Raw genomic sequence first — 27,828 nt, 5'->3', positions numbered from 1 at the left:
ATGGACCTGAATGTGACTTATATAATTCTTGGAGGATATGTGGAAGTTCACAAATACAAATGTCTTTATTTTATAATCATTTTTACTGCGTATATCTTCATTGTATGTAGTAATTGTACTATTGTGTACCTTATCTGGTCCCACCAAAACCTTCATGAGCCTATGTACATCTTTATTGCAGCTTTGTTAATCAACTCTGTTCTTTACAGCACTGTGATCTACCCAAAGCTTTTGATTGACTTTTTATCTGAAAAACAGATCATATCTTACTCAGCCTGTGTCCTACAATGTTTTGTGTTTTACTCTTTCGGTGGTTCAGAGTTTTTACTGTTGTTAGGTATGGCCTATGACAGATATGTGTCCATATGTAAACCTCTGCAATATCCAGTCATCATGAAGAAAACAACTGTCTGTATCTTTCTGGCTGTTTCTTGGCTTCTTCCTGCTGCTGAGCTTGTGGCAGCTGTGATTATAAGTCTGAACAGGAAGCTCTGTAACTTTACTCTGAAAGGCATTTTCTGCAATAACTCAATTTATAAACTTCCTTGTGTTCCTTCAAGAACAATATCAATATATACTGTGTTAATTTTGATAAGTGTTGCACTTCTTCCCTTGTCGTTCATACTTTTTACCTATGCAAAAATATTTACAGTCACATACAGGAGTAGCAGGGAAGTCAGGAAAAAAGCTGTAGAGACCTGTTTACCTCACCTCCTGGTTTTGATAAACTTTTTTTTGTTGTGCATGTATGAATTCATTATAGTCAGACTGGAATCTAACATTCCAAAAGTTGCACGTTTTATAATGACTTTACAGCTGATTTTGTATCATCCTGTCTTTAATCCAATCATATACGGACTGAAAATGAAAGAAATCCATAAACACATGAAGAGATTGTTTCTGAAGATTAAATTAATATGTTATCAATATTGATAACATTAATATGTTATCAACTTCTGTAATAACAATGATGTGATTTATCAGATATTGATAATAAATGGAAAAGAGTATTTTCAACTTTAAAAATGTGAGTGTTGCTCAATTTTTCTTAGGTGCTCCAAACTTTTTTTATGGGTCAGATGAAATGAATAACCAATGAAACTCTATAAATTAATAGGAATATTAATAACGTGCATTCACATTAATTTATAGAATTTAATTGGTCATTCATTTCATGTTATGATCACGATCACGAATAATTAAACCTCACAGAACTCAGTATCTTCTTTAAAATCCTTATGGATATCATGGAGTTTTTAGAAAGCAGAAACTGATTTCTTTCAATATGTGGTCATTTTAAACTATTTTAAATAAAGAATTTTTATTCATTTTACGTTATTTTTTATAATGTCATGTTTCATGATTATCAATACAGCAAAAAGGATTTTAAATATAGATAACGGTGTGTGTTCAGGTGATGAACACTCTAGCATAAAAAAAATAATAAAGTATTTAAATTATAGTCATCAAACGAAACACTCGACTTTGATTCTTAGCCTTCTTTCACCAAACCAGGGACAGAAAGCCTGAACCAGTGAATCAGATTCCGTGGGATCCTTACAACCATTTTCAAAGATTTACTTTTGTTAAGTCGTCTCAAGTATAAAACTGAGCTACAGATGTGTGTGATACTCATATCAGGTGCACGTATCATGAAATTGTACCTCCATACTGTATTACATTTGAGTTGATATACATAAGTTAAACTTCTGTCTTGAATAAAGCACTTACAGAAAAGGTTTGGCTGTTCACATGTCTTCCAAGAGGCTTCTTCAGTTCAGAGTGGCTGGTGGGGAGGTCTAAAACGTATAACTTATTTAACATTTATTATTGTGAAGTGGTAGTCATCATTGTGGTCTTGAAAGTCAAAAGTCAAAGTCAGCTTTATTGTCAAGTGTACCATATATGCACGACATGCAGCACAGATGAAATTGCAGTCCTCTCTGACCCACGGTAAACAGGCAGTACAACACAGGCAGTACAACACAGGCAGTCCTAAGGGAGTCATAAGGGAGTTGATGAAACTATTGTCCTATAGATTTTACCTGTTCTATTTAGGACAAAATACCTCCAACAGGGTTTTGTCTTCAAAGAAGGCCTAACCTTCTTGGAGGGGCAACAGTGGCTACAGCAGGCGGTAGAGTGGGTCGTCCAATGTGCCAAGATCGGCAGTTCGATTCCCGCTCCCGCCCAAAAAAACCCACCTGGACTGTAAGCTGACAGTTGGAGGTGTCAGCTCACTTCCGGAGCACTGCTGAGTCGCCCTTGGGCAAGGCGACATCCTCCTCACAAGCTGCTAATTTGGGCGCTTAACAAAGGGGCTGCCGACACTACCCCTCATTTGCATGCTTACAGGTCCACTTGTGTGTGGTTGTGTGTATTACAGGGGCCTGTACACACTAATATGCATGATTGTGATTGACTTAAATACTAAAGGGTGCATTCTTAACAACAGTATATAACTTTTTTTTTTAAAAACCTTAACCCACTGTGCAGTCCCATTTTTGCTCGCTGTCTGACTGACATCCAGAGACGCTCTGTTTTTGACGTTTTCTTACAGCAAAATTTAAAAATAATGGAGATTAGCATTGAGAACAGGTGGGATGGGGCCTAAGCCAAACTGAACAGAAGCAGAGCAGGAGAAACAATATAGTAATCCTGTACATGTCTGGGATGTCTGAAAAACTGACGCTCTAACTAACATCAGATCCCTGTGTTTTTTAAGCCAAATAACATCCTGACACAAAAACTGGTCCATCCAAAAAAACCCACACTACACAGCCAGAACAGAGACATAGCGTAACTTGTGCCTCCTGACTTTTGGGCTATTGGCTCAATCTTCTTTTGGCTTTTCCCTTGAGGGGTCGCCACAGCGAATCAGTTGCCTCCATCTAACCCTGTCTTCTGCATCCTCTTCTCTCACACCAACTACCTTCATGTCCTCCCTCATTACATCCATAAACCTCCTCTTTGGTCTTCCTCTAGGCCTCCTGCCTGGCAGTTCAAAACTCAGCATCCTTCTACCAATATATTCACTATCTCTCCTCTCACATCAGCTCAGAGCTGATCCCCGATGCAGTCCCACCTCCACCTTGAACTCCTCTGTCACACCTACAGCACACCTCACCACTGTCTTACAGTCCTCATACATGTCCTGCACCGCTCTAACATACTTCTCTGCCACTCCAGACTTCCTCATACAATACCACAGTTCCTCTCTGGGCACCCTGTCATAAGCTTTCTCCAGATCTACAAAAACACAATGCAGCTCCCTCTGGGCTTCTCTGTACTTCTCTATCAACATCCTCAGAGCAAATACTGCATCTGTAGTACTCTTTTTTGGCATGAAACCATACTGCTGCTCACAAATGTTCACTTCTGCTGTTAGTCTAGCTTCCACTACTCTTACTCCATAACTTCATTGTATGGCTCATCAGCTTTATTCCTCTGTAGTTGCCACAACTCTGCACATCTCCCTTGTTCTTAAAAATGGGCACCAGCACACTTCTCCTCCATTCTTCAGGCATCTTCTCACTATCTAAGATCCTTTTGAACAACCCAGTCAGAAATTTCCTCCTCTGCATCATGTCAACCAACTCTCTACTTTTTCCTGTCATAGTTCCAACATTCAACATCCCTACTCTTGGTGTTCCTCTTCTCTCTCTTCTTATGGGAACACTTTCCTCCTGTCCTTCTTCGACCAACAGTAGTCCAATTTCCTCCAGCGCCCTGTAGGTCAACAGCGCAGATGGCGGTCGTTGTTAACCCAGGCCTCAACCGATCCTTATGGAAGTCATAGGTTTGATTCACATGTTTGATTTGGCAAAAGTTTTACGCCAGATGCCATTCCTGACACAACCCTCTGTATTTATCCAGGCTTGGGACCGGATAAATACAGAGGGTTCTGACAACTGAGCAACGTCACTATATCTCCTCAGAAAAAGACAGAGTCACTCAATTTACTCTTGCAGATTTATCCGGAGGAGAAGGGATGGGGGTAGAACACATGTATAGTGGTACACCACTTCCAGGTAGGTTTTATCAGGAATTAAAACACAGACCTGTGTTTCGGGGATTGGAAACTTCAGAACCAGAGTTCAACACTGGGCCTCATTTAGTCTTTTGCTCCTGTGAAAAACAGCTGAAGAGGAGAAGTGAGAAAGACTGCATTGAATCAGTCAGAAATCAGACTAACTATTAACAGAATATTCTGAACTCCACTCGTAGGTTGTGTTGCTAAATATCAAAAGTTATCATCATCAGAGGCCAGAGGGAAAACCAAATCAACAATGACTGAAATCTTACATCAGGTCATCAAGAGAATCAGTGAAAGGAGTTTGATGAAATTGGTTGTCTTGGTTCAGGATTTAATGAGATCCATGGAGGGTGGAGAATCCCATAAAACCTTTCCTCTGACTCCAACTGCTGACAGTCTGGAGATCAGATCAATACATTTCCTGGTCCTGGTATCTGCAGATGAACGACACAATCAGACTCATGTTCAATGTTAATGCCGTCTTCTTTCTGTGAGGGGTTTCATCAATGATTGTTTTTAATCAACCTGTTTTAATCATTAAGGGTTTTATTCCTGATGCTGATGGATATTGAACTTAACATGACGTTTATAACTCTTGATGGATATGTGGAAGTGGAAAAATACAGATATCTGTATTTTCTAATCATGTTGATATTTTACATTCTGATAATATGTTGTAATTCTGTTATTGTGTTTCTTATCTTGATTCATCAGAACCTCCATGAGCCTATGTACATTTTTATTGCAGCTTTGCTCATCAACTCTGTTTTATTCAGCACCACTGTCTACCCCAAAATTCTAATTGACTCATTATCAGAGAGTCAGATCATATCTTATCCAGCTTGTCTCTTCCAGGTGTTTGTATTTTACTCTGTAGCTGCATCTGATTTCTTGCTATTGGCAGCTATGTCTTATGACAGGTATGTGTCTATATGTAAACCTCTGCAATATCCAACCATCATGAGGAAAACTACTGTAAAGGTTTTGCTATGTTTGGCCTGGCTTCTGCCTGCTGTTCAGATTGCAGCTGGAGTCACACAGTTTGCTCATGAAAAACTTTGCAGCTTTTCTATCATGGGATTTTACTGCAATAGTTCTCTTCTTATAAATTACTGTGGGGAATCAAGATGGCTGTATGGTATTGTTCTTTTGTTAAATACTGCAATTATCCCTTCACTTTTTATTTTGTTTACCTACACCAGAATATTCATAATTTCTTATCAGAGTAGCAGAGACGTCAGGAGAAAAGCTGCACAGACCTGTTTACCACACTTGATAGTTTTAATCAGTTTTACCTGTTTCTGTTCTTTTGATGCCGTTACACCTCAACCTGAATTTAATGTGTCAAAAACTGTGCGGTTAATAATGACTCTACAAGTAGTTGTGTATACTCCTCTCTTCAATCCAATCATATATGGACTAAAAATGAAAGAAATTTATCAACACCTGCAGAGATTGTTCTGTCATGGCAAACTGAAACCTCACTTTTAATTAACACCAACTGTTAACTTTATAACATTTATGTGATTTCTCAGATGTGATTCTGTATAATATTATTCTTGTCTATTATCATTTCAATCTGTTCTGCTTACAGTTACCCAATGTTACCCGAACGGTTTGTTTTTTTATTCCATATTAGATCATCAAAAATTTCCTTAAAAGTTTTGCGTATTCTAAATAGACTTTGCCAAATATGAACCGTGTTAATCATTACCTGTCAGTGTAAACAAGTGGTAGGTCATGATCAGAAGTTAACTCATCTAGTTCAGAAAAAATAAAATTCTACCCCCAGATTCTATCAACTTTGACCGGAAGCGCTTCTGTGTTTTTAACACTTTTTTTTTTTAACCTATTTTGTGTTTTTACAATGTTAAATATGATACTCAAATCATGTTCAGTCAGTCAGTCAGTCATCTTCAGATTACCACCGCTGTATCCGCCGCAACGGGTCACGGGGAGCCGGAGCCTATCTTGGTGGCATAGGGCGTGCGGCGGGGGACACTCTGGGCACGACGCCAGTCCACAGTGCACAAAGACATACAACCATGCACATACACACTCATTCCTACGGGCAATTTGGAACGGCCAATCAACCTGAAGCACATGCTTTTGGAGGAAGCTGGAGAACCTGGGGAGAACCCCCGCAGACACGGGGAGAGCATGCAAACTCCGCACAGAGCGGGACTCGAATCCGGGTCCGCCGTGTTGTGAGGCGGCAGCGCTAACCACTGCGCCACTGTGCCACCCTTCAAATCATGTTCAATTCAATAAATTTGGATCATTCTCCAAGGAAGAGCAAGTTTTTTATATCTCTGAAGTTCTTTATATCACTGCGGTTCATGTTCCCATCTTTGCTGAACTGGAAAAACAGCCTCATACTGAAAGTGCCACCAAGTCAAAACCACCTTTTCTTGTCTCAGCACCGCTAACACACAACAGGAATGTGTTACTTTATACAGTTATTTACTTGCTCACCACTTTGGCCTCAATTTGAGTCAATTTAAGATTGTCATGATGCTTCAATGTAAAAATGGTGAGTAGCTGGTTAATAGTGAATGAGTGGCCACTGGGTGGTGATCATTCTTTACCATGAGACACAAAGCTGTCTGAACTCCACCGTCAATGCTCCATTATGGCCCAAACGTTATGGATAGGAAAAAAGTTCCAACCATATTGACAGTGTGCAATAATATTCAGTCAGTGATGGCGCCATCTCTTGACACGTCTGACCGTAGTTTTTTGTTTAAAATATTCAAAGAATGGGTGCAGCATGGTGGTGCAGTGGGTAGCGCTGTAACCTCACAGCAAGACGGTGCCCGGTTTGAGTAATTACATCTGACTAGGTCCTGTTTATACACCAACACTTTTGCTTAACTATTTTATTTGCATTTTGAAAAAAATATTCTAAAAGGACATTGCTCTCAAAACCATCTCCTGCACACGGATCCGTTAATATTGCCGAAACCACTATAGGATGCACTACTTCAAGATGAGTCTTTTTTTTGTTGGTCTGATGTTCAGGGCCTCCTGGACCCAATGCAGTTCAGACTTTGAGTTAAAAGAGGGGTAGATGACGCTTCAATCACAAATCAGTATTTGTGGAGGAATCTTGAGGGTTGAAAATCTCATCCAAGGCTGTTGCTTTCAGGTTTCTCCTCATCATTTAATACTTTCCAACCTCATGTTGATGCCGCTGAAGAAATGCATACTGGACTTTTGAACAGGGAGGCCCCAGGCAATCAGAGTTAAGGGTGTTCTGTCCCAGAGGCAGTTATCAACAGGTGGGTTCTAGGGATATGTCCTGTCCCCATTATTGTACATTATAAATGCAGATGAGTGCAGGATCAACCAGCAAGCACCTCCTGAGGTTTACATGACATTCAGTCAGTCCGCACCAGAAAGGAGAAGTCAGTTATGGACGAGTGGGGGAGGCCTTTCACAACCTGTGTGTCAATCACTTTCTAAAGTCAAATGGTCATTAAACAAAAGTAGTGGACATCGACTTCTGACGTCAAACTTACCCATTCTCCCTAGCAGTAATCAGGGGTCCTCTGTCTGCCACAAATCTGGGGCGGCAATAACTCAGACTACTAATTCTTGAGGACCGGAGGGTGGCCGGTTCAAGACCCATGTAAGGCAAAGGATCTCGGAGTGTGAGCTGGTAATAGAGAGGTGCCAGTTCTCCTCCTGAGGACTGCTCAGCAACATACTTACAAATGTAATTACTTTTGCACTTACTTACTTGCATACTTACCTATTAAAATACTTATGTACTTACTTTTTAACGTATTTATTTAAATACTTACTTTCTGACGTAATTACGCACTTAATTGCTAACATACTAACATACTTACAAACTTAGTTACTGACATACGTACTTACTAACGTACTTACTCACTAGCATACTTACTAACATAGTTACAGACTTACATGTACTTCCTAACATATTTACAGGTAGTCCTCAACATGCAATCACTACTGATTCTGAGAGGTTGTTTGTAAGCTGAATTGTTCTTCAGTCGTTTATCAGATTTCAATCTATAATCTCCATTTGAAGTAATTTAACTGTCATTACTACTCTAAATATTAAAGTACTATTCCCTAAGACTGACTACAAAAAACTACAGGATAAAAAAAAACAACACATAATAAATTAAATTATACTTCCAGCTTTCAACAAGAGCAGACACATTCCGTCTGTTTCCTGTTTTCCTGATCTAACCCTCGCTAGAATGACAAGAGGAAAAGGAAAAGATAAGATAAAGGCTTCTCTAGTTATAAGTAAATAAATGAGGGAGAAGTACAAGAACGAGTTACTGGAAGATTAATTTTAATTAATTTTAATTTTATTAACTGTATTATTCCCCAAAACAAATTGGGAGTCCACTCTACACCCAGGTTAATAGTTGCATGCATCTATATATATATTGTGTACAGGCCCCTGTATCACACACACACACGGGGCCTGTGGGCATGCAAGTGAGGGGGAGGTAGAGCAGCAGGCAGCTCCTTCATGGTGCGCCTCCAATCAGCAATGTGTAAAGGGGACGGTGCCTTGCTCAGGGGCGCCTCGGCAGTTCTCGGGAGGTGAACTGGCATCTCCCCCTGTCAGCTCACACTCCGAAGTGACTGAACGGGAGCGGAAATCAAACCGCAAATCTTGGAACATTGGACGACCCGCTCTACCGCCCGCTCTACCGCTGAGCCACTGCCGCCCCACTCCCAAGTTCCTGCCTTTCCTTTAGTCTTCAGTGCTGGCTTGCTACCAACTGTTAGTTGTGCTGCTCTGTGCTGACCCCCAGAATTGCTGCCCTATTGCCAGCCTTTGGCTCAGGCAGTCAATATCGGATAGGATTGTATAGATTTGCAACATGAACTGAAGTAGGCCCTGCCCATTCTAAAGCAGTATGTTGACTGTCCGACCCAAATCACATGTACATGGGATAAGTGTTTGTTCATTCGTTCGTTCGGTCGGACGGACGGACAGACAGAGGCAGGAACTACAGAGGAAGTCAGATCGGAGCTGATTCAGATCTTGTACCAGTAGTATGAAGAAAAACAGAGAAAACATGTAACACTTGGGGGGAGATAGAGAGACAGACAGAGACACAGACAGACAGAGACACAGACAGACAGACAGACAGACAGAGAGAGACACAGACAGATAATATTTCTGAATTATTCTAGAAGAAACTTCTTTGCCTTTATTTGTTACTAAAAACTTTGTGGGAATTGTCCAGACCTTCCAGTTGAACTCCAGTATGAAACAAGGAATGGAAGAGATAAACATTCTTTTTGGAATAAAAGAATGTTTATCTGAAATAAAAGTATAGTGATTTATTTTGTACTATATATCGTGATTAGGCGTGGATGGAACGGGTGGAGGAAAGTGTCAGGTGTGATGTGTGATAGAAGAGTTTCAGCTAAAATGAAAGGAAAGGTGTACAAAACTGTGGTGAGACCAGCGATGTTGTTTGGCCTAGAGACAGTGTCACTGAGAAAAGACAGGAGACAGAGCTGGAGGTAGCAGAGATGAAGATGCTGAGGTTCTCTCTGGGAGTGACCAGGTTTATGGATGTAGTGAAAGAGGACATGAAGGTAGTTGGTGTGATACAAGAGGATACAGAAGACAGGGTTAGATGGAGGCAATTGATTCGCTGTGGCGACCCCGAAGGGAAATGCCGAAAGGAAAAGAAGAAGAAGAAGTTTTTAATATTATTAAATATATATTATTTGGAAACCTTCTTTTCTGGTTGAACTCAAGAAATTCACCCATAGTTGTTGTCATGCAAAGAGGACAAACAACACAAAAATTAGATCAAAGAATCAAACTACCAGAATCTAGAACTGGTAGTTTGATAATGACTCATTTGCAGACTAACGTTGCCGCACAAGTGACACCAACAAAAACGTGTTTTCTTAATACCAACAACATATTTATTTATCATCACTTTGTTTCAATTCAAAATTCACTTCATGTAAATAAAATGGTAAAGAAGGCTTTTACAAAACGAAATAAATCCGTATGTTCACAACATTCAAACAGTTAGCATATCTACATTATTATTAAGAAAAAATACATTATTCTACACACGGCAGATGAAGCGGTAGATGATGAACGAATGAATGAATGAAAATTATTGTACATTGTTGTTGCTAACAAGAATTAGTTACTGTAACTGTCGTTACTGTAGTATTTTAACACATAATAGGTTTGTGTTCACAGAACAGTCCCTTCAGGTGTTTAGAGATCTCTGTCATTTTCACTCCGTATATAATTGGATTGAACAAAGGATGATACAAAAATGATTGCAGACTCATTATTAAACGTACAGTTTTTGAGAAATTAGTTTCTATTCGAGCTATAATCACACCATATGAGCACAAACATGTAAAGTTGATTAAAACCAACAGGTGGGGTAAACATGTCTGTGCAGCTTTTGTTCTGACTTCTGTGCTACTTCGATAACATACCAGAAGGATCCTGATGTATGTAAATAGTATGAAGAACACTGGCAGAATTCCTCCACTTACCAGACAGATCATACCATATACAGCCAGCGCGCTGGATCTCACACAGTATACAGAGTACACTGAGTTGTCACAAAAGATTCCATCAATAGTGAAACTACAGAGTTTTGAATTGGAATTCAGTACTAGAGCAAGAGAAATCTGACAAGCAGGCAGGAACCAAGCTAACACCAGCAAAACACTCACAGTTGTTTTTCTCATGATAGTCAGATATTGTAGAGGTTTACATATAGACACATACCTGTCATAGGCCATGGCTGACAACAGAAAGAATTCCGAACCCCACGAAGTGTAATACAGAAACAACTGAAAGAAACAGGCTGAATAGGATATGATCTGTTTTTCAGATAAGAAGTCAATGAACAACTTGGGGTATATGACAGTGCTGTACAGAGCGGAATTCAGTAGCAGAGCAGCAATGAAAATATACATAGGCTCATGAAGGGTTTCATGTTTGCAGATAAGAGACACAATAGTGATATTACCACACATTATTAGAATGTAAATTGTAAACATGACCATAAAATAAACATACCTATATTTGTGAAGATCTACAAACCCACCAAAAGTTAAATGTGTAACGTTAAGTTCACCATCCATTAATCATATTAGACTTTAATACAAAGCGTTAAGCACCTTTGGTTCACAGACACTTAACGGAGTCTTGATCGTCTCTAAACTCAGTGTCCTGCGTAAGTTTGTCAAGTTTTTATTGGTCTGATTCAACCTCCAAGGAACTCATTAAATGTTCCAACAACACTGACGAAATCTCACACAGAACTTCATCAGACTCTGGAAGCCAAGTCCTTGGTCAGTGTTTGTGGACTTTTCATCTCCCTTATTTGAAGGAATGCACCAAGCGTTTCTTTTACAGAGAGATATATTTTATATTCCCATTTAATTTTCTACTTGTTTCTAAGATTCTATCCCTGCTGTGGTTATTTTTGATTGGGAGGTAAAGTGATGATGCTATATGTCAAAGAATGAGTTGAAAGAAGAGTTAACAGAAGAGTTAAGGAAGGTCTTGGAAAAAGTAATGCAGCTGCGGAAAGATACGGGAGAGAAGGACTAGAGCATTGTTGCCTTGGAACAAAGAGTGAATGTTTTGGAGCAGCACGCTCGTGTTAATAATGTGATCATCACCGGCATCAAAATCAAGCCACGCATGCATGTACATGCTGGAGACAAGGGAAGTGGAGAGGCCACCAAGTACAACGCTGAGACTGAGGCTGTGAGGTGATTTCCCAACTCAGAGATCTGGAGAACATGTCAAGTGACAGGTTACCAGCCGTTACCCCAAAAATTAGGCCCTCCCACAACTGCGCTAGTGTTCTAACAGAATACCCTGAGATCGCCCAAAAGCATTGAAAACCTTGCAACCTTCTGAACTAAGGCTTCAGATGGTGTTCCTATAATCTGAAGTAGCCACTCTTGCAGTTTGGGGGTCACTGCCCTGAGTCCACCGACAACCAAAGACCGCGTTGGCTTTGACTTCCCACATTTGTTCCTGCAGTTCTTCCAACTCATGGCACTTACAGCACCTACAGCACCTTGGTGTTATTGTTCTCAACCACCCTTTGGGATTTGCATATTTCTAGTCGATTAGAGGTAACAGATGTTCCTGTACACTATTCCAGCCACTTGGATTGGCGTCTCCATTGTTGGGCCTCATATAATCCATGGTTTGAAACAAAGAAATGTCGGGACTGTTTCACTGAGCCTTAGAGACTTGTATGGAACATCTAAAGCCTGATCAGGCCAGAAAGTAAGAACAATGGGAACAAAGGGAGACTGCATTTCCCAGGGGGCGCCATTACACCTGGGATATAAATTCCTCTAGTTGGGCTATCTAACATCCACAGTGCCTAACCCTGGACTGATTATTAAATAACTGTGTTATAAAGACATCGGCCATTTCTGCAAAAATTGTTTGGGTGCCTTTGCTTTTTAACTGCACTTAACACCGTCTACCTCTTGTGTCTCTCTCCCTGTCCTCACTCACTCATGCAAACACACACTTGTGTATGGTACACAGTGAGAACCAGCACCACTGTTCTGCATTTAAACTGCAGTTCTTCCTCAGCCACCTCTCCCATGATGTTTACAACTATAACAATCCCTCATTACTCCTGTTCCAGGACCACTCTTGAAAAACGAAATTCGCCGATATTGTGACAAACTATTTATCTTATTATTTACGGTAATTTAAATGTTCATGAACCCTCCCCATACTGATATTAAACCACCTTCTATCTGTATCACCTTTAAAACACTCTGATAGACTGTTTAAAGCACTTTCGTGTTTCACAGAAGTGCGCAATGTTCTATGAGTCTTGGAACACAGCGCACTTCCAGATGCTGTCAGCCAATAGCATGCGCGTACAGCATCACGTGACTACCAACTAAAAATCCATGATGTACTGAAGTTGTGCATCTTGAAGCGCAAACGAGCGAGGGATTACTGAACTGCAGATAGAACTGCTTCCTGTCAATCATTAATTTAGTAGAAAACATCTTTACTCTTTATTTGCTCCGATGTTGAATTAAAGATAAATAAGATCCAATAAATGATTGAATCTACTGTAGGTGACCTTGGCCTCTACAGCCCTGGTATTTAGAGCCTGTTCTGGTGCTGCCATGACAGAGTGTCTGTTCTGTCTGTCGTATGATTTCCTTTGACTGATGCCTTCAGATTGACTGTCAGGTGCACCTCATGTCCACAGAGTTTTGGAAAGAAGTGAAGAAATCTGTGTCCAACTGCAATGATTGACTTTTGTCATTGTAAACTGGAAAAAAAATTCATTGGTGTAAACATCCTAGAGTTGTTTCCTAGTTCTAAACTCCATCTCAAAGGATGAAAGGATCCCCTGATGACCCGGACTTCAGGGTTCAGGTGAATGTGTTGGTACCTGGGTGTTCAGAGTGTTGGTAGTAACAGCGTGTTGGCTCGCTCCTAGTCGCAGAGGCAACGTCTTCTCATGGGGGACACTCTCTGTGACCGCTGGCTCATCATTAGCAGTCTGCTAAGTGGCTGGAGCGAATCCCCCCCTGAGGCTGTACTGTTGTTGAGCACCGGGCGACTCCTGACACTCGTTAGACCATTATTACATCAGCTTACATCACCTATACATGTACACACATCCCTGATGAACCGTTCTTTACTGTCAGTTACCGTCTGGAATGGAGTCACACAGGTCAACACACCTGACTGACCTTCACACTCCTGTTCCTGTACGCCCATCCAACACTATTGGTTTAGCAGCATCCATCATGTGGGTCGAAGCAGCAACTTCACCGAAACAAACAGACGACCAAAGCGAAGCTGCTGCTTTAATGAAATGCTGAAGCAGCGTCAGACGGCTTCAGGGACTCGTGGGCTTTTCTGACAGTCGTTAGATGCATTTAATAAAGGCAGAAGTAGTCATTTACAGTTCAGGTGCCATAAAGTTACAATGGAAATGAATATGAAAGGAAGCAGGAGGTCGGAGGGGAACATGGACTTCCTGTTAGCAGAGAAGCGCTTGTTGTTCCCCCGTTTCAGTAAGGAAACGTTGTGAGGAGCAGCGCAGCAGAGCGGCGGCCATGTTTTCTTCTGTCTGCCTGTTTCTCTGGCTCTGCTGCTCCCGTTTCTGAAGGATCAGTGTTAATCTATGAGGACGTGACCTGGTGACCCCAACGCACACACACACACACACACACACACACACACACACACACACACACACACACACACACACTGCTGACAACTGCTGTTCTCTTGAAGGCCCAGATGTTGTAGCAGGATTTAATGCATCACAGCTACTGTCAGTGTGTGTGTGTGTGTGTGTGTGTGTGTGTGTGTGTGTGTGTGTGTGTGTGTGTGTGTGTGTGTGTGTGTGTGTCTAAAAGCAGCATGGGGTTAAGGAGCTTTGTGATCTCCTGGAGGACTTAAAGTGAGTGTGGACGTGACGCAGTGAAGCAGTGAGGGGTGAAAGGTCGCGGCGGGAGGACAGACACCGATTTTAAAGGAAGAGAAGAAGAGTGAAGAGGTGGACCCGCCGGAGGACGAGTGAGGGGGGTGGATTAGGTGGTGTTAGTGAGGATTAGTGAGTGGTGGGGCTGGCAGTGGAATCACGTCAGACACCAGCGGACGCGGCGACAGCAACACGTAAGTTCTTTGCTTTCCTACATCTGGTAGTTCTAGTCGGTGCTAGCATCACGCATGCTAACAGGCTAAATGCTAACATTCGTGGACCTTACGTTGTGACGCTTATATAGAAAATATAAACAAAGACACAGCGCTGTTAGTCCAGTAAAAATAAACCATGGAGGCAGAAATAAATAATAAAGAAATATAAATGACTTGAATGTGAGAGCTGCAGAGTCCAGCCTTCACCACCTGAGGGATGTCAGCTGGCCGGTGGTTCCCATAGTAACAGCACCTCCTTACAATACCCAGAGACAACAGTCAGACGAGTGTGTGCGTTGCCCCCCCCCCCTAAATGTGTACCTTTACTTTACTTTAGGGAGAACAATCAGCTTCGATTCAGCCTGACATGAGAAACTATGGAGCATGGTGAGTCTCACACAAACACACACACACACACACACACACACACACACACACACACACAGTGGACTCCAACCACCGGGTCACGGGCCACGGGCCATTTGGCACCGGCCGGAACAGAATTTGAATTTCACTTTTTTTATTATCAGTCTGTAGACTTCTTATTTTGAAAAGTGACATCTGTGCCGAATGAGGCACAGACGAAAGCGTGCGCCTGTGCCTCTGGACAGGTCTGGGTCACATGACAGGTTACTAGCCGTTACCCCAGAATGAAGCCCACAGCTGTTCCAGTGTTCAGGATTAAATCCATCAGATTATCCTGAGACCCCCTGAAGCAGTGAAACCTGCTTCCATTCCAGCCTCCTGTCTGTGTGAAGGGATCCAGAACACACTCCAGGGGTCATCGTCTCTGTCAGCCCTAGATGGACCGGCTGGTGCAGAGAAACCGGCTCAGGCTCCACTGGTTCATTATTGTTATTATAACACACACACACACAGACACACACACTTCTTCCTGATACATTCCTTGTTTACTGATGATGTTGTTCTTTACACATCCGTGTTCATGGTGTTGTAGTACTTGTGTCCATGTTTGTGTTGTTGTTGAGCTGTGTCCAACAGCATTGCTAGCATAGCATTGCTATCTGCATACCAGAGGGTCCGCCAGAGACCACACACCTGCCCTCAGGTCCACCACCTGGGCTGGATATGAACTTGGATTGGCTGAAACACAGACGCTCCTCTCTGATTCCAGCTTTAAAGTCAGAACCAGAACCTGAGATGTTTGTGTGTGTGTGTGTGTGTGTGTGTGTGTGTGTGTGTGTGTGTGTGTGTGTGTGTGTGTGTGTGTGTGTGTGTGTGTGTGTGTGTGTGTGTGTGTGTGTGTGTGTGTGTGTGTGTGTGTGTGTGTGTGTAGGCGTCATCCTGATGCTGTGCGGTGTGCTAGAGGATGTGGGTGAGGCTGTTCTCAGAGACGTTGGAGGTGCTGATCTTCTGCATCAACTACTGAGTTCTCCGTGGCTGCAGGCTCTGCTAAAGGTATGCCCCGCCTCCACAGACCCACGCTAAAAACCTGTTAGCAATGCTAGCAAGGTGTCTATGACATCACATCCTGTCTGCCCCACTAGATTTATGAGCGCCTGCTGCAGTTCCAGAAGTCGACTCCAAATCCAATTCTGACGTGTGGCTCAGGATTGTCTCATGAGGTACACACACACACACACACACACACACACACACACACACACACACACACACACACACACACACACACACACACACACACACACACACAGACAGCTGAAGGTGAGCTCTGTCCATCAGGTCCTGGCTGCGGTCCAGATGGCCCCCCACCCATCTCCTGAATCTCTGGAGCTCTGCAGCCTCCTGGACTCGCCTCACCTGCAGGTCTGGAGACGTCCTCTAGAGCCCCCGGGGGTTCTGGTGGAGCCTTCTAACACCTGCACCCCTCCCCCAGGCGCTCCTGTTGGCCCACGACTGCGTGGCGCGGGGGGCCTACGGACCTGTTTTGCCTCCTGTGCCAGACGAGATGCCCGAGGATGAGGAGGCCATGAGAATTGTCTGTCTGGTGAAGAACAACCAGCCGCTGGTAAGACCCACAGCCTGAGCCTCTGCTGATAGGCTCTTTCAACCAAAAACAACCTCAACCCTTTCAAAGCATCACAGCACCACTCCGTGGTGTTGTCGCTGGTTGCCTGGCAACAGCAGGGTTGCACAAGACGCAGACAATCCTCCTCACTCTTTGGGAAAGTTCTAACCTCGCCCTTAAACACCCAGTTTTTAAGCCAAGCTAGTTCGCTTCATACAAACACTTTGCAGACTTGATTCTCTGTGTGTGTGTGTGTGTGTGTGGGGGGGGGGTTTCCTTCAAACTGACTGTTTTAACCTTCTCTAACTTCAGATCTACTCTATCTAGCCCACACTGTGTTAAATGTACGTATCCCTTTTCAGGAAGCAGGTTTGATGAACTGATCAGACTGATCAGGTAGAACATTTGGTCACCAGTCTATTAAATTCGTACCTCAGCTGTTCCCATGGTAACCATTGGAGTCATTTCGCTGTAACTGTTGGAATTGGTTATTTATCTTTTGTTCACCAAGAACGGAGATGTTCACAGAGGTCCTGAAGGTCTGGTTGGTAGTCGTTGGAGCAGTCTCCGGCGCCTCACGTGGGAGCACCGTGTCCCTGCCAGGAGGGCCAGGTCGGGGGAGGAGCTTAGAAGATCTGACTTTGAAACCAAGCCTTTGCCCCTCCCTCGCGGTGCACAGTCACACCCTCATCTCCCACGCTACGAGTTGATTGGAAGTTCCTCTCTGTGTCTGCAAACCACACAGCTTTGGAAGGGAGAAGTCAACCAGTCGGTTCCTTCCCTCTTTAGTCCCACCCCCTGCAATGGTAAGAGATAGAAGCGAGGAGGACGGTCACTCCATGACATCACCGCTGTCATCTGTTTTCATTCCATGTCATGAAGGAATCCAAAGCAAGATGTGTCAGACTGACTCATGTAGATCCATAAATGTCATCACCAACCACCACCGATATGAACGGAGTTTGACCCAATGACAGAGATCCGTCATATGAAGCACTGCTGTGATTGGCTGTCCAGTGGTATCTGCAACTCCATCCAGGATCAGAGACTAAAGCCAACAAATCAAGTGTAGCAGGAAAATTCAGAAATCTAACACAACTAAAATCACATAATTAAACTAATATAAGTAAAAGCACATAACTAAACAAACCAAAAGCCTCGACAAACATCATAGCAGAGCTCATCAGATACGAAACAAGACTCTTACTGCGTTCTTTGTTTCTGTCCTCTTTTCAAGAACACAGTTGAATGAACTTTTGGGAGCTTCTGATTTCTTCTTTCCTGAAAACAAAGCAAGCAGCACCTCATTTAGGGTGTTGATCTGTGGAACATCACCATTTCCATCTTCTGATGGGGTGGAGGTCTGATCAGATGCTTCCAGACTAACAACAGGTGTAAATTACACCTGTTGTTCCCTGTCAGACTGCTGCAGTAAGGACATTGGTAGAAAGCTCCTGAGTTTAAGAAGAGATCAGATGTTAACAGTAAGACGCGCAGAGGCTTTATGAATACAGGCCCAGTCATTTCACTCGACTCATTCGTGTATTCCTGCATTTTGTCTTCATTGATCATGATGTCCACCTTTAGATTCATGCAGCAACAGTATTGTGACAACCAGCTCATATGGACCACCCAGTTCACAAACTTGTACATCATTGTCATCATCATGAGTAAAAAATGTGTGACTTCATCTTTCAGCTACTTTTTGCGTCATTGTTCTTTTGAACTTTGGTTTTTGTTGCCACTAATCTTCTTCCATATTCCTACATGGAGGTTTGTTTCCGGACAAGCCTAAACCCAACAGGGGGGACGGTGCCTCTGCTGGTGGGTGCAGTGATGACTATGCCTACCCTCCTCCTCCAATCACTGCAGCTTACAGTCTCAGCCTCCCCAACTCCCCCGCCCTGTACAAGAAAGGGGCTGGTAGGGGACACTGTAGGAACATCCGTACACCTGGCAGGATTGCTCCTTGTTCCGGTACGAGTCCTCTCAGAGCCCAAACAGCACCTTCAAGTCCTGCAGCTCATTGCTCAGTTCGGCATGAGGGAGGTCGCGCTCCCCCAGCCCCCAGAAGGCAACATCATCAAGAAGAGCCTCTAAATCATCCCTTGATGAAACTCTCCTCTACTGCTCAACATCACAATGGGTGTCAGAACCAACCAAAACTCCGTCGACAGTCTCTGCAGCTCACCAAACAGTGCAGCATGGAAGAGCTCAGGTCCAGCGTTCAGCTGGTGGCCAGCAGCATTGAACAGGGCACTCAGGGCGTCTGTCATCTTGGCCAGAAAATGATGGCGGCAACAGAAATGATCTCTGACAGCGTGGAGGAGAATGCTCGGGCTCTCAACCTATTGGCTGAGGTTGTCGATAAGCTCCAAGGCCTGATCGTGTCCAGCAAACACCCCCAATCATCACCAAAACGCAACACTCCTCCCCCACCTCCCCCAAGGGTCTCCTCAATCTCTTCAAAAGCTGTCCACAAACCTCCCACCCCGCACCCATGCTACCTCTCATCATCTTCTTCCTCTTCTAGTTCCTCTTCCTCCTTGTCTATATCCAGTGGTTCCTTTGCAGATGGCTTTGCAAGACCAAAACAAAAAAATGAAGGCTCTAAAGGCTCAATGGTGAACTTGGAGGTCTTCTCCAGGACAGGTGGAGGTGGAAGTCAAGGACAGGTGAGGCTCAACAATGGATCAGTGTCTAGAGCTCCTCAGGTGGACCATCGGGGCTATAACACTGGGTGCTTGACAACCAAGAAAAAGAAAAAGAAATAGTCTAGAATCCAACAGCCTCCTCTCCTCATCTGGACTGAAAGACTTTGACCCCGAGTAGAACACCTGGACATCTCTTTTAATCTTATATGTAGGTCTTTCATTGACAAAACCAACACACATCCTCAACATTTGGATCCCAGAGATTAGCTGAAGGAACAAGAATGTCTGCTGAACCAAAACCGAACAGCAAAAACATTTCTGCTGGTCCTGAATATCCACAGACTTTTAGCATTTGCTTTCTTTTTTTTTCATCATTGGATTCATTGCACAAAGGAGGAAAACCAAAATATTCAAAGGTACAATCACATTTTCTCAACCAACATCTCTCATTTCATCCAACTATATTCAAAACCATCATTCCTGAACTATATTCATTTGTCTTTGATTATTTGGGGCGTCCATCAAATAATTAAATGATGTCACTTGAATCAGGATGGATTCAAGATCCCAAGTCTGAAATCTGTTGGCAACACGTTACAAAGTACTGAATTCAACAAACTGCTGCGACTAGAGTTGTCGGCTCCAGGTTGTGAAAAGGCAGATAAATATTTGGAATAAAAATGTCAGTCGTTCACATTTATATTTTCTATCTGAAGCTCATGGACAGAGCATTTAGAAGCACCTCCGTTTTGTTGGGTGAGCAGTGCAACGTACAGCAGAAAAGTCAAGGTTGTCCCTGCAGTTGTGAGTCAGCTGAAGAGAATAACTTGTGTATGTGAATGAAACCATTGATGCTGGGGGGCAGTGCTTCACGTGGGGGCCCCTTGTCCAGAGAAGCACAGTAGCCATGGATTTTATTCCTGATCACAGATTTTCATAAGTTTGTGCCAAGGATATTACACATTGATTTCACTTTTGTTAGTTTATTTCTTTTTCTCAAACGCAGCAGCAGTAATTTAAATTAGTGGAGCTAGTAAAGCAGTGTTTCACTTAAATGAAAAACACCACAATAATAATAAACGATGATATGAAACACAGAAACACAGATTTCATCACAAAAATATAAAGCAATAAACATAATAAACATTAACTAATTCAAATATATAATAATAATAAATAGCAAATATAATTTATCTAATAAATATTTTCTATACAAATCCAAATATAAATAATATTTCATCAGCAAGTCAATGCGAGGGGTGTAATGAGTCTCTCAGCCATAGAGACTACAGCTCCCATGATGCCCAGCGGCAAACCAGAGAGTACAGCATGCAATTCAAACCAACAAACATGAGTCCAAGTGTTAGCATCACATCACACAGCTTAGCATGTTGCTAACTTTATCAACCACTAAACTGTTAGAACTGGACCAAACAATTCCTCATCACGTCATCTGCAACTTATACAAACAGGAAGTAGATGCAGCTCAGTGCAGCATGCCGCATACAGCTGACAAAGAAACAATGAGTGACAAAAACTCACCGATTGGCTGCAGGCTAGGTTGAAACTGCGTTTAGGAAAACTACTTCCTTATGACTGGTCACATGACCCATAGCACACCTCTCTCTCAAAGAGACAGTACTTACCAGATTACTGAATTACCTGTAGAAATATGTGTTCTTGAATTAATAAAGCTGCAGAAACAGAAAGATCAGAGTAAACACAACACCTAATGAACAAATATCAGCAGGTATCACTGTTCCTGATAGACTTCTACCGGTTAGTGTCTCCACCCACCGATGCTCTAACGGCTGAGCCATCATCATCAGCTTCCTTCATCCGTCTATCGTACGTTCTATTTGTGTTTGTATAAGCTACTCGTTAGCCTTCTTCTGTAGCCAGTGAAGGTTGTGAAACTTGATTGTTAGGGGGCGACGATAAGGAGGGACGAGGAGACTGGAGAGATCTACATCGCCAGAGTCATTCATGGAGGACTGGCCGACCGCAGCGGTGAGACAGATCCGTAGGAACCCAGGAGGTAACGGAGGACACCAGCGCCGACGCAGGCAAAGAACCAGAGTGTTTGTGTCTGTGTGTCCCAGGACTCCTCCGACCCGGGGATCTGTTGGTGGAGGTCAATGGAAACCAAGTGGTTGGTCTGGACCCAGAAGAGGTTATCCAGATACTGGTGGGTCATCTGAGAGGACATCAATCCAAAGCATTTTGATTTATAATGATAACAACATCTGAGAGTAGAATCAGAAGCTCCATCAGATGTTCATGAGTGTTTCATCTGCCCAGATCAACTCTCAGGGTACCATCCTGTTTAAAGTCATACCAGATGCAGCTCAGAGCAGCAGCAGCCAGAAGTCGGTAAGTCCACACCTCTACATAAACCCCCCAGTCACAATCCGTCAGACCAAATGTTTAGGTAGTTACCAAAGGAGCACCAGACCGAAACCACTGCAGAAGCCATCAGTGACCAGAAATGTTGGGTTGTAAACTTGGAAGAAACAATCAATCAATCAATCAGCTTTTATTTATACAGTGCTTAATCACATCTGAAGACATTTCAAAGCGCTTTACAGATAGAAAGCCAACAATGCCCTCCAGAGCAAGCATAAGCGATGGTTGCGGGGAAAAACTCCCTCATTGAGGAAGAAACTCCGGGCAGGACCGCCTTGACCTGTTGGTTGGGAAAAAGAAATGCACTGGGGACAAAGATAGGTCAAGTGAAAGAGAGAGAGAGAGAGAGAGAGAGAGAGAGAGAGAGAGAGAGAGAGAGAGAGAGAGAGAGGAGAGAGAGAGAGAGAGAGAGAGAGAGAGAGAGAGAGAGAGAGAGAGAGAGAGAGAGAGAGAGAGAGAGAGAGAGAGAGGATAGGCCAGATTGAGCTATTGCTGAAATGGGGGTGGGATTTCCAGGCCTTTGGCTATCCTGTCTTCCATGCGTATTCCCCACCTGTCAAACAGAAGCACAAGACAGCGGCGGTATCTTGCAAACAAAGAGTGTGATTTAACAGTAGTAATAAATTCTACAAGCATAGAAAGATAAAGAAAGAGAAGTGACAAAAGCTCCAGAGTATCTCCCTTTAACGGGAGAGATGGATAAAAATACCCTCAGCAGCCTAGGCCTGTAGCAGCATATCTAGTGGAGTGTGTGTTATTTCTAATTGTAGGCTCTATCAAAGAGGAGGGTTTTTAGTCTACTCTTAAAAAAGCTAAGGGGGTCTGAGGCTGGGAGATTGTTCCAGAGAAAAGCGGCCAGATAGCTAAAGCTTCTGCCTCCTATTCTACTCTTAAAAACCCGACAGGTCGCCAGAAATCCTGCATCCTCAGATTGAAGGGCCCTGGGAGGGTGATACACTTCAATGAGATCTTCAATGTAAGACGGAGCCTTACAGTGGAGAGCTTTATATGTAATCATAAGGAGTTTGAATTGTATTCTAGAATAATCAGGAGCCAATGTAGGGATGATAGGACTGGAAAGATGTGCTCTCTCCTCCCAGTTTGAGTCAGTAAGCGGCCAGCTGCATTCTGACCAGTGCAGTCTCCATACTGTAGTTTGTTCTAAAACCTGACTGAAAATCCTCTAACAGATACGTCTTTAAGAGGTAGTCATTTAGCTGTTTGGCCACGTTCTCTAGGATCTTAGATAGGAATGGCAGGTTAGAGATCGGCCTGTAATTTGAGAGGAGGTTAACGTCTAAGTTTGGTTTCTTCAGGAAGGGCTTGATCACAGCCACTTTGAAAGATTGTGGTACATAACCTATTTTTAAGGCCTGATTAATTATGGATAGCATAGGTTTATTTATTTAGGGTAAAACCTCTTTGAGGAACGTACTTGGAATTTTGTCTGGTAGACAGGTGGTGGGTTTAGCAGAGGAAATTAGGGAATTTTAATCAGAGAGTTCCATTTGCTGAAAAAACTCCAGGATATTGCTAGATTTAGTTGATTCCCCTGCTATTGGATTAGTGTTTGGCAGTACATAATGGATCTCATCTCTAAGATTTGTAATTTTGCTTTGAAAAAACCTAAGAAAGTCATCTCAGTCCAGATTTAAAGGAATGGTAGGCTCGATACTGTTGTGTTTCTTAGTCAGCCTGGCTACAGTGCTGAAAAGAAACCGAGGGTTGTTTTTATTTTCCTCTATTAATGTAGAGTAGTAAGTATTTGTACTTCTACAGAGAGCCTTCTTATATGATGTAAAGCTGTCTTTCCAGGTTGAATAGGCTAGGTCAGTTTTTGTCGATAGCCAAATTCTCTCCAGTCTGCGGGAGCGTTGTTTGAGCTTAAGTTTTGTTTAAACAGTCTAGAACGTTCTGTCCCTCCAGCTTTAGTCGTCTTTGTTCACCAACACTGTTCCATCACGGTGTTACTGATGACTCACGCTGTTCCTCGCCGTCAGGTGTACATGAGGGCAATGGTGAATTACTGCCCCCTGCAGGACTCCTCCATCCCCTGTCCAGATGCAGGAATGGCATTCAGCCAAGGTGACCTGCTGGAGGTGGTGGACCAATCAGACGGGCAGTGGTGGCAGGCCAGGAAGTTGCCACGCACCACTTCCTGTGCCGGTCTGATTCCGTCAGCCAGCAAGTTGAAGAGGTGATGACCCTGATGGACCTTCAGGCAGCTGGTGGTTCTGGTCTTCCATCGATCTGGAGACCAGTTTAAACACGAGTGACCTTTATGTAGTTTAATCACATGACATGACCTTCATGTAGTTTAATCACATGTGAGACGTCACATACATGATTGGAGTTACCCAAAAGCTGTTGAGTCGATCCACTGGACGTTAAGAAAGTTCTTGAAAACGTTTCGTCTCTCATCCAAGAGGCTTCTTCAGTTCAGTTCTTCGATTGGAGTTACTAGTAAACAAATCAAAGGATTGTACAGCTCCACTCTACTGTAACGATGATGTCACTAGTCTGTGATGTCATCACTCTAATGATGATGTCACTACTTTAACCATTACATCACTCCTCTGTCAACATTTCTGTAACACACCTGTTATGAAATCTGAAACCAGGTAAAATGAGCACAGACCTAAACTGGGATTTCATGAAAACCAAATCAAATCAAAATCTCCGTTTCTTCAATTGAACCTTTATAATGTTTATATGTTCAGGAAGTTTGAAGCAACGTGACCCAAAGAGGAGCAGGGATGTGTCGTGTTTCATTGTGGTGTGTTGTTGTGTTGTATTCTGTTGTATTATGTTGAGTTGTTGTGTTATATTGTGTTGTATTGTATTGTGTTGTGTTGATGTTGTGTTGTGTTGTGTTTTATTGTGTTGTTGTGTTGATGTTGTGTTATGTTGATGTTGTGTTGTGTTGTCTGAAGTTCCTCCTCCCTGTCTGCAGGAGGCAGCGTGAGCAGTGGTGGTGTCAGCCCTCCCAGGTCCACACCTGCATCAGACCCTGTGAGAACCCTTCATTCCTGATTCCCTCTGGTTCCACCTTCTGTATCGTTGCTGTAAATCCACCAGAACACTAGTTTTCATCTATGGACGAGTGTCAGGGAGAGACGCTCGTCCACAGATGTGGTCGAGGGATGCAGAAGCAGCAAGTGATGCGTTAGAGAGCTGAGCTGTAGCTTGTAGTTACACAGAAACCCCTGCAGAACAGAGAATGCATGCCGGAATGAATGGGTTTTACTTTGGGTTCCTCCGAGAACCGCTGAGGAGCTGACGAGAGCAGTAAATAACACTGAATGAAAGCATGACTGGCTGTACGTGACACTGCCTGCCTGTAGGCCGGGCAGTGTTAAAGCTGCCCAATGTTAAAGCTGCTGTCTCTGTCCTTAATGCTGCCCTCAGTGACCCTGAACCAAACCGGTGGGTGCAACACCAACACACCCCCTCCAGCAAGGAGGCTCAGTTCAAGTCAAGTTATCATCAGACATCCAATCATTCCTTCAGAGGGGGGCAGGGCTGGGGGGCATCATTAGAACCCCATAAGATCCAGCACACACCAGAGTCTGATCTGGATCGGGTCCTGTTCAGGACGTGTAAATGCCCTGATGACACTGATCCAGACTGACCTGGGATCAGGGCTGGTTCACGGTGAGGTGACGGGACTGAGCTGCCTTGGTGGAGGTCTCCTCTGAGTGACGTCTGGTTGTTTCTGGGTCAGTTTTATGGAGGGTACTGGGTTATTGGTTGGGTGAGTGTCAGTTAATTTGTTTGTTTGTTTGTTTGCTGTCCCAGTGGACGATCAAACCCACACTCAGGATGAACACCTGACAACAGGTAACACTCGTCCCACACCATGAAGCTTTGTTAACCTGCTCCTCAGATTAGTGACCTCTGACCTCCTATCTCTCAGAGCTGGAAGACGACCTTGTTGGTGAGTGTTTCCATGGAGACGCTGATGTTTGCTGTGGAGGCTGTTTCCTGGATGAACAACAGATGTAGAAGAATTGGTCTGATAAGTCTGCTCTTCCTCCAGGTGAAGATGATGATGTCACCGATGGACTCTACCTGGGTAAGAAGGAGTAGCTTAAATCATGAGTGAATCCTGTTTCAGGAGGTTTACATACAAAAGAGCACCAGAGTTCCTCCGCTGGTCGTCACACCTGTGAATAAAACCCTGTGTTCTGACCAGCTGGCTTCCGCCGAAGCTTCCGTCTTTCCAGGAGGATGTCCTACAGGAGGACATGGCAGCCCTGCAGCTCATGCTCCCCCAGCAGCAGCCTGCTGTCCTCCCCCTACGAGGAGGTCACCTTGTACCAGCGCCACCCGCAGGAGAAACCCCGCCTCATCATCCTCATCGGTGAGGAAGAAACTTCATCTCTTTAATTCTCTGTGTTCTTGTTGGTATGACCTTCCTTCTCCGTGTCTTCTTGGTATGAACTTCCTTCTCTGTGTTCTTGTTGGTGTGAACTTTGTACTCTGTGTTTTTGCAGGCGCTTCAGGAGTTGGGGTTGATGACCTGAGGACCAGGCTGATCCGACTGAACCCCTCCACCTTCCAGGGACCGGTACCTCGTACGTAAACCAGCTGATCATGCTAACGCCTCAGAATGACCTCCATGTCTTCATTTGAGGATGTCTTGATGGGAAGCTGTCTAATTAGTCACACACTGGTTCTGATTGGCAGATACCACTCGTCCAATCAGAGCGGGGGAGGAGACTGGGAGAGAGTACCACTTTGTCACCAAGGAGCTGTTTGAGTACATGGTGTGTAACCACAGGTGGGCTCCTGTTCTCCAGGCTGCTCACAGGTGAGGCTTCATGAGGTTCACTGTTTGTTGTTGTTTGTTCAGGTTCGTGGAGTTCGGGCAGTTTAAGGGTCACCTATATGGGACTAGCAGCGATGCCATGGAGGACGTCCTCAAACGAGGGCGCCTGTGCCTCATTGACGTTGACCCTCGAGTGAGTTTAAGTGTCGTTCCTGTCATGACCAAAGTGGATCCACCGGTTATTACCCTTCACATTCCTTCACGTTGTGGTTCTGATCAGAGCATCCAGTCGCTGCGGACCTGGAAACTGAAGCCATACGTGATCTTCATCAAAGCTCCCTGTGTGAGGAACCTGAAGCAGACCGGCGGCCGGACCATCAGCAACGACACCGTCAACAGAACCCTCACGGTAAAAACACCCCTACCACTACCAACACAGCCACCAGAACTTCTGGTTCTCATGTGGTCCTCTGTAGGATGAGAACACCATGGAGCTGGAGGAGGCGTCCCGCCTCATGGAGGCCAAGTACAAGCAGTTCTTCGACAGCATCCTGGTGATGGATGACCTGCAGGATGCCTGCATGAAGCTCTGCTCCATCATCCAACAGGCTCAAGACCAACCGCAGTGGATCCCCGTCAGCTGGAGGAGGGAGGAGTGAAGGAGACCGATGCATCAGATCATCACCACCTGGTGGACATGTTGAAGGACGTTCATTAAAACACCTACAATAAGTTTAAAGGAGTTTTCATCTCATTCAACGACTCATCACTAAAACACATTTACAGATCAGATGGCTGGAACTGAACCACTTTGATGACCTGGTTTAAATTTTATATGAGGCTGCAAACTGTCCTGATTTCATAAACAGGTTCCTGATATATAAGCACAATTTGTCTCTCCATAAATATATAACATGGATAATCAGGACATCTTCTTCTTCTTTTCCTTTTACCTTCACGGGTTGCCACAGCGAATCAGTTGCCTCCAACTCACCCTGTCTTCTGCATCCTCTTCTCTCACACCAACTACCTTCATGTCCTCTTTCACTACATCCATAAACCTCCTCTTTGGTCTTCCTCTAGGCCTCCTGCCTGGCAGTTCAAAATTCAGCATCCTTCTACCAATATATTCACTATCTCTCCTCTGGACATGTCCAAACCATCTCAGTCTGGCCTCTCTGACTTTATCAAAACCTCTAACATGTGCTGTCCCTCTGATGTACTCATTCCTGATCCTATCCTTCCTGGTCACTCCCAGAGAGAACCTCAGCA

General features: G+C 43.7%; 5 protein-coding genes across 11 annotated transcripts in view; 3 read left to right on the top strand and 2 right to left on the bottom strand.

The window, feature by feature from the left end:
* Positions 1-933, top strand: LOC137605527 (olfactory receptor 4N2-like). Its single transcript, XM_068330272.1, has one exon. It carries the CDS (start codon positions 1-3, stop codon positions 931-933), a length of 933 nt encoding a protein of 310 aa, XP_068186373.1.
* A 3,655-nt stretch (positions 934-4,588) lies between these two features.
* On the top strand, positions 4,589-5,527 carry LOC137605526 (olfactory receptor 11A1-like). The gene has a single exon (XM_068330271.1). The coding sequence runs from the start codon at positions 4,592-4,594 to the stop codon at positions 5,525-5,527; it is 936 nt and encodes a 311-aa protein (XP_068186372.1). The 5' UTR covers positions 4,589-4,591.
* Positions 5,528-10,234: 4,707 nt separating this feature from the next.
* LOC137605525 (putative olfactory receptor 4A4) lies at positions 10,235-11,167 on the bottom strand. Its single transcript, XM_068330270.1, has one exon. The coding sequence runs from the start codon at positions 11,165-11,167 to the stop codon at positions 10,235-10,237; it is 933 nt and encodes a 310-aa protein (XP_068186371.1).
* Positions 11,168-14,549: 3,382 nt separating this feature from the next.
* Positions 14,550-27,295, top strand: LOC137604587 (MAGUK p55 subfamily member 4-like). Of its 5 annotated transcripts, XM_068328422.1 has the most exons (21): positions 14,564-14,714; positions 15,073-15,122; positions 16,033-16,154; positions 16,244-16,321; positions 16,440-16,523; positions 16,594-16,725; positions 21,308-21,389; positions 21,482-21,567; positions 21,681-21,752; positions 23,786-23,982; positions 24,739-24,797; positions 25,194-25,211; positions 25,584-25,625; positions 25,702-25,722; positions 25,825-25,860; positions 25,981-26,148; positions 26,282-26,362; positions 26,475-26,568; positions 26,641-26,749; positions 26,837-26,965; positions 27,033-27,295. In XM_068328422.1, the coding sequence occupies exons 2-21, from the start codon at positions 15,113-15,115 to the stop codon at positions 27,213-27,215; spliced, it is 1,803 nt and encodes a 600-aa protein (XP_068184523.1). In that variant the 5' UTR covers positions 14,564-14,714; positions 15,073-15,112; the 3' UTR covers positions 27,216-27,295. The 5 variants fall into 5 exon arrangements, with proteins under 5 accessions (XP_068184528.1, XP_068184527.1, XP_068184523.1 ...); XM_068328426.1 differs by lacking the exon at positions 15,073-15,122 and having other exon boundaries at positions 14,562-14,714; XM_068328423.1 differs by lacking the exon at positions 25,194-25,211.
* LOC137604586 (kinesin heavy chain-like) overlaps positions 23,899-27,828 on the bottom strand; it is a 29,423-nt gene continuing 25,493 nt past the window's right edge. Inside the window, exons 26-27 of one of the 3 annotated variants that reach the window (XR_011037642.1) lie at positions 24,143-24,245; positions 23,899-24,035 (exon numbers count right to left, since the gene is read on the bottom strand). The gene's annotated coding sequence lies outside the window, so the exon portion shown is untranslated. Of the gene's footprint in view, positions 24,036-24,128; positions 24,246-27,130; positions 27,245-27,828 lie in introns of those variants that run through there. The other 2 variants (XR_011037641.1, XM_068328421.1) reach the window with 2 other exon arrangements.

This window comes from Antennarius striatus, chromosome 12 (genome assembly GCF_040054535.1).
Source record: "Antennarius striatus isolate MH-2024 chromosome 12, ASM4005453v1, whole genome shotgun sequence".
In the NCBI taxonomy this organism is placed as follows: Eukaryota; Metazoa; Chordata; class Actinopteri; order Lophiiformes; family Antennariidae; genus Antennarius; species Antennarius striatus.
Note: the sequence above shows the minus strand (reverse complement) of the source record. Positions and strands in the feature narration are given on the sequence as shown.

Bases quoted from the DNA above. Each gene is read 5' to 3' on its own strand.
- LOC137604587 (XM_068328422.1), top strand. The intron at 23,983-24,738 runs GTGATGACCCTG...CCCTGTCTGCAG, and splicing joins TCAGCCAGCAAGTTGAAGAG to GAGGCAGCGTGAGCAGTGGT. The intron at 26,569-26,640 runs GTGGGCTCCTGT...TTGTTTGTTCAG, and splicing joins TACATGGTGTGTAACCACAG to GTTCGTGGAGTTCGGGCAGT.
- LOC137605526 (XM_068330271.1), top strand. From the start codon at position 4,592: ATGCTGATGGATATTGAACTTAACATGACGTTTATAACTCTTGATGGA.
- LOC137605527 (XM_068330272.1), top strand. From the start codon at position 1: ATGGACCTGAATGTGACTTATATAATTCTTGGAGGATATGTGGAAGTT.
- LOC137605525 (XM_068330270.1), bottom strand. From the start codon at position 11,167: ATGGATGGTGAACTTAACGTTACACATTTAACTTTTGGTGGGTTTGTA.